Source organism: Cicer arietinum, chromosome 7 (assembly GCF_000331145.2).
Source record: "Cicer arietinum cultivar CDC Frontier isolate Library 1 chromosome 7, Cicar.CDCFrontier_v2.0, whole genome shotgun sequence".
NCBI classification, from domain to species: Eukaryota; Viridiplantae; Streptophyta; class Magnoliopsida; order Fabales; family Fabaceae; genus Cicer; species Cicer arietinum.
Genome location: NC_021166.2, coordinates 9680079 through 9686946, shown reverse-complemented (window position 1 = coordinate 9686946; position 6868 = coordinate 9680079). Strand labels below are relative to the sequence as shown.

At 25.9% G+C, this 6868-nt stretch overlaps 1 protein-coding gene across 1 annotated transcript; it reads right to left on the bottom strand.

Moving 5' to 3' along the window:
- Nucleotides 1–360: 360 nt before the first annotated feature.
- LOC101506615 (transcription factor MYB106-like) lies at nucleotides 361–2201 on the bottom strand. Its single transcript, XM_004515818.4, has 3 exons — nucleotides 1753–2201; nucleotides 1539–1668; nucleotides 361–1385 (listed from the first exon to the last, which is right to left on the bottom strand). The coding sequence occupies exons 1-3, from the start codon at nucleotides 1883–1885 to the stop codon at nucleotides 593–595; spliced, it is 1056 nt and encodes a 351-aa protein (XP_004515875.1). The 5' UTR covers nucleotides 1886–2201; the 3' UTR covers nucleotides 361–592.
- Nucleotides 2202–6868: the final 4667 nt, after the last annotated feature.

Below are 6868 nucleotides of genomic sequence, written 5' to 3'. Positions count from 1 at the left end.
TTATATATTCAAAATTTGCCAGCACCAATATATCCCTATCAAACACTGCCATATATATACACATGAATGAGTACTAAAAAACACACGAGCGTGTGTGGTATAACATAATATAATAATACTATATCTTAACATTATATTATAAGCGAAGCATCCATGAAAATGAAATTTAATTCGTAAGCATTGCTTCTGCAATGTATGGGTTTTTTTGTCTTTTTCATCATATTTAACTCTTTGACCAGCTGCACTAAAGGACACCAAAAGTTAGCTCCGGACCATATGATTAAACTTGAAAATATATATTATAATTCATTAATTTGTTGGACAATATAAAATATTACAATTTACAATCACAAAACAAAATTAGCTTCAATCATTAATCTTCAAGAATATACCGTTATCCAAACTTTGGCTTATGAAAACAGATACATCAATAGAAAATAAAATATCTCAAATATCAATTTCATCTCAAATCCTTAAGCTAGAAATCTCCTATACTATCAACACCTTTCTATATTTCCTACTTTGAACAATACAAATAGTTCAAAATAAATCAAAAGAAAGAAAGAAAGAATTTAGTAATTTACAGTTCAATTCATATATGATGGAACACATCAAAATTTGCTTGTGTTAAATCTTCTGAAAGTGATGTTAAAGGATAGCTAGTGAAATCTATTGAATTATGAGTTTGAAGTTGTCCTTCTTCCCATGAACTTGTTCCAAATTCTTCAGATTTAATGCCATTGACTTGTTGAAAATGAAACAAAGGATCCAATTTGTTATCTCCATCCCAAGAAAATCCTGCATTATTATTTTCCATCACATTTCTCATCTGAGATGGATAAATAGTACTCATGTTTGAACTATTATTACTTGAACTTTCTTTCACTTGTTCATTCATGAACAATGAACTTATTTTGGAAGCTGAATTGTTGTCTGAAAACTCGGTCACCGACAAGTTACCGTGATCCGAATTCGTTAGGCTTGGCATTGATGTGAATCCATAGCTTGAATTAACTCCAAATTGGTTCTGATAATGACTCAGAGGTAAATTGTAACCAGATTGGAAATCATAGCAGAACAAAGGATCCAATGCTGATTTGGTAGTGAAAATTTCTCTTGAAGCTTCTGTTATTATGCTGTTATTATCATAGTAATTTGAATCACTTATTAGAAATGTTGAACCTTGTGATGTAGCTGATGGTATTTGAATAGGTGTTGTTGCTTCTGGACTTTTGTTTTCTTCCTTAATACATGTTTCAGTAATAGCCTTGTGTGTTGTTGGATCAATCCCTTGCTTTAGAAGCTTCTTCTTTAAACATGAATTCCAGAAGTTTTTTATTTCATTATCTGTTCTCCCCGGTAACTGTGCTGCTATTTGAGCCCATCTGAAGAAAGAAACAACATAAATGATGTAACAAAAAAAACCGAGTAATTGATCTGAATTGGTTTGTTTTCCTTAGAAATCACAGAAGAAAAAAATGATGTAAACAAAAAAAAGAAATTTAGTTAATTTTGATGAATGATATATATTATGTTACCTATTTCCAAGGACTTCATGAAGACTAATTATAAGATCCTCTTCATGTTGTGAAAACATTCCTCTCTTTAAATCAGGCCTCAAATAGTTTATCCATCTCAATCTACAACTCTTTCCACATCTTTGAAGTCCTGCAATGAATTTGATGAAACATGTTTATGTGCTGCAATATAAGAAGAAGAAGAAGAAGAAAATGGATGAAACATATTAGTTACCAGCTTGTTTAGGAACAGAACTCCAGCATCCAACACCAAATCTAGTAATATGATTGAATAGCTTTTCATCTTCTTCAAGGGACCATAAACCTTTTCTTAATTTTTGTTTTAAACAACAGGAATGGCGACCCATTTGTGTGAGAATGGTAATGTTTGTTAAGTTGGTGTGTTTTATGGAGGAAGAATAATAGTGTGAAGTATGAAGTTGTGAGTGTCTCTATATAGCGTGAAATATTACCTTGAGTGTTTGTGTCATTTAAACGTTTTCATTTTTTTTATTATTGTGTGTGTTTGTGGGGTGAAGAGGGAGTAACACAAACTAATTGTGTTCATTTAAAGAGAGGAGAGAGCTAAATCATTAATCATACTTAGGATTGAAGTTAAGAGATAGAGAGAGAGAGAGAGAAAGAATTCATGAGGAGGAAGGTGCAGCAATCAAGTGGGTTTTACGCAAATCCGCTGCTGCTTTTGCATTGCAATGGATTGGGTTTTAAGATATCACTATTTCTAGAAAATTATTATTTTATTTCATAAATTATATAAGAGATTAATTTTAAGTAAGTGTAAAAACATTTTTAACTATAGATAAATTAAAGGGGCGCAAAGTATCATAATACTTACACAATTGATTTAAGGTGAAAAAAATAATTTTGTTCTATTTTTTACTTTAAAAACAATTATGATTCACTTAAATGCAGTTTTAATCTATCTATTTTTATCAATTTATAAAATTGATTCTCTATTTTAAAAATTAATAATTTTAGTTACTTTTTTCTTATTTTTTAATTAAAAAAATGATACTTTGATATATTTAAATGATGTGACATACAATTTTATAATATAGAATTATCTAGATTTATTAATTATTTATATGTTATTAATTAATTACTAAAATAAATTTTTTTAAAGTTAAAATTAAATTTTTAGATGATTTTATTGTAATTTCATTGATGGTAATCATTTTACATTATATTATCTTATATCACGTTATTTTCAAGTGTGTCGTGTTATTGTTTTTTAGTTAAAAAATCTAAATGATAGATTGAAACTTTTCGATTTTAAATAGAAGAAAAATTTCATGAATTGATAAAAAAAAATTAAAACTGTAATAAACTATTATAATTAAAATTAAACATCTTTGATGGTCTATAATTTAAATTGATCCAAAATTTAAAAATCATTTAAATTTGATAGTTGACAGACAATTTAAAACTCATTTAAATTTGATAGTATATATATCTTATCCATAAAAATAAACGGAGATATTTAATAATAAAATAAAATAAACAGGGATAAATAGATGATGATATGAGTATAGTGTATATGTGTGATAAGAGTCAAGTACTTCCTATTTTTTAGTTGTTGATTAAGTACTGAATTCTAGCTTTGTTTACATTTTAGTTCAATCTGAAATATAACCTTCATATAGTAAATAATAATCAGAGTTATACACACCTGTATGTTAAATTTAGAACACTTTGGGCTTCGGCACTTTATTGGACTAATTAATAAATGTATCAATCATGATCTCATGACACCATCGGTCTTTTAGTAATGTGACATCATCCCCATATCTTTTTTTAGAGGACGCAGTTAAAAGTACAGTCGGGTTTATCCGAATAACATTAAATAATTTAGATTTTAATTAATTACTTTTTTAAAATAAACTTATTTTAAATTTGGACTGCTTAATCGAACAATTAGAAATTTGACTTCAAGACTACAATTACATCCAATCGAAATGCTTTTTTTAAAAGTTTTGCACTATTACTATTATTATTATTATTATTATTATTATTATTATTATTATTATTATTATTATTATTATTATTATTATTATTATTATTATTATTATTATTATTATTATTATTATTAGTGTATTTTAAAGCATTCTCTTTAACAAACCATCACATTTTTAATATTTATATAAATAAAAATCGTTAAAATATAATAATGTACCATTATTAGTCGGATTTATCTAATAAATTTTTGAATAGATGAATTAGAGATATTGAATGTCTCTTGTAGTTTGTATACACATAAAATCTGCTTAAGCATTCAAATGAGAAATCTTTGTGGATACTCTAAATTATACAAGCATCCTCCCTCTATATATACACTAAAATAAATTAACGTTGTTCACTATTTATTTATTAAAGATTTACGATTTTGATTCATAAATACAACTCAAATAATAAAAAATTATAAAAATATTTAATAAAATAAGGTGCATAGTATCTTATTTTTCTATTTAGCGGTAAGTTTTGCCACTAAATTTGTAAGAAAAAAAAAAACAGTGATTCACTATTTTGTTGGAGATTAACTTCTTCTATTAAAGTCAAACCAATAAAATTTATGTATATTAAATGCAAAAAAAAAAAATACAGACAATAAGTTAATTTTCTTTAAATAAATTCAAATATAATATATTAAGAGTCTTGAGTCCTTGCAACACTTGTTAAAAATAAAAAATTTAGACTAAAAATAACAAATTTAAACTTTCTAAATAGTTAACTTTTTTACATATATTAATATATTTTTAATTAAATATACTTTTATTATTAATATTTATAAAGATGTAGAGATGTCAAAAAAAACTCCAAACTCTGAAGTTTTTTTAATTTTTATTTATTTATTAAGCCTTTAATATTACTTCCTCTATTAAAACAATTTTTTTAAAGCATCGACTTATTATTTCATTGGACCCTAAGCGAGGGGTTTAGGGGTTTATAAACTCTAATATTTTGTTAATTTTGAGTTTTTTTTGAAATATTTTTAAAATTTATTTTTCTCAAAAAAATATTGAAAAAATTAAAAGATATTTTTTTTCGAAAAATTTAAAATTATTTTTTTCTCAAAAAAAATCTATGAAAAAATTGTTTTTTTTCTCGAATTTAAAAAAAAATTATAAATTATTTTTTATTGAGAAAAAATTGAAATTTTCTTATCGGTGAATTTTTTTAAAAAAATTTATTTCTTAAAAAAAACAAATAAATAAAATTATCAATTTTGTTTAAAACAATTTTTGAATTTTTTTAAAAAAATTTGGTATATAGATCTAATAAATCCACAAATTTTAAGAACTTTTTAATATTAAGACATTTTTAATTATAAATTTTTAAGACTCTTCCAACGTGCAAACTCGAACCAATATTTAGTGAACTTGTTAAATTTACAACTCTAAATATACAGCGGATTGTGTTTCGCTTGCTAGCTATCCAACGCGAAATGATAATACACTTGCAGTTTCTTTATTTCTTCGTAGTTGTTGGCCATAGCTGTTTGAAGTTTATGTAAATGTATATAATAACTAAATCATCAGCCGACACTGGTATATGGAAGGATGTGGGGGCTCCAAGGACATATTCACTCTATTTTTAAATTGACTCAAATTGTTCCCTAATTATTTGACTGTCCAATAAAAATAGTAAGCCTTCCAATTTCACTCCACACTTCTTCCCTTCATCTTTGGTCCCAATTTATATTCTCTCTCATTTTCTACAATTTTCATTTCTACATCTTTCCTTGTCGAGTTTCAGCATTTGTGGGAAATTCATTTTAATTTAAAATAAAGTTCTTCTTGAAGCAACAATAGATCATTTATGACAATACGGCCCAAAGACATATTGTTTGTAAATGTGTTTAATTGATTATTTTAGTTTGTACTAACTTTATACTATACAAGTTATTGATAATTCACCGATTTTAAATTATATTTTTAAATAAAAGCCTCAATATCTTCTTACAAACATATTTATCGCTATGCACGAACAAAACCATTGACAAGGAATTGAACATTTTTCATTTCAAAATTAGCCTTGACAATTGGAATAAAATATCAACATAAACACCAACTTACTTTATTTCGAAATCAGCCACTCCATTTGTTTGCCATCATATAAATTTAACATGAAAGTTGTCCTTATGAAAGGATATAAGACCCCGCAAGTATGTCTATTAAGGTTGTCGATCACAAATTTAGAGTCCATTTCAAAAATAACTTTCTTCTATTTCACATAAGTAGTCAATGTCAATGTATTATTAAGGAGACCTTTGAGCATCACTAACACCCAAACTCGAATACAAGCCAAAATCCATTTTGTTAGCTCCACAAAGTAACATAGCTACGTTATGGTTTTCGAGTGAAAAACTAGTCGGAAAACACATTTTTATTTACGGGGTTGGACCCTTCAAAAAATTATCTGAAATCGCATGTTTTGTTGTAGTGTTAATTACAAAAAGTCTTTCAACAATATATATTATAGTAGTATATTGAAACTATAAGAGATTTAAAATTCAAGGAATCCAAATCTAACATGTTTAAGAACATAGTTTAATTTTTTTATAATCTAACAGTAAATTTTTTTATATTGTCAACAAATCACAAACAATAAAATATGTGATTTTATAAACAATTATAATTAAAGTTAATTTGTTTTAATGATATAATAGTTATGATGATTGAATGACAATATAATATTTTTACACCAACAATATAATATTTAAACATGTTTAAAACATTTTTATTTTTAAAAATAACATTGCATTTTCATTTACATATATCTTTCATGTTTAGATATATATGTGAATGTGTAACTATTAAATCGTCAAAAAAGTTTTATAAAAGAAGTATGACATTTTGTTAACCAGTGACATTTTGCTATAAAAGAAAATATTTCTCTAGTATTCATATGGATGGAGTAATTTCACTTTCATTCTAAACACGTTTCCTATTTCCATCACATTTCCAAGTGGATTGAAACACGAGATCTTTATGATATATGAAATGCGTGCCCAATGCAGCAAACTAGGGGACAAATAAATCAACCCGTGTATTAAATCCAATTTAAGATCATGATTGATGGTTTAAATATACTACTTCCTCTCTAGGCAGTTTAGGTAAAGTACTCCATCAGCATTTATCTTTTCTTTGGGACAACATAAATCATTGATCTTAATTTGAGAGATATCAGCTGCTAACCCCCTCTTAACTCCTTTATTTAATTAGTTAATGATCAAGGCAATGCGTTAATTAATTACTCCCTTGGTCCTTTTTATAAGTTTCTTTCATTTGCTCGCATATATTGCTGTGAAGTATGGTATAGATTTCAATAAA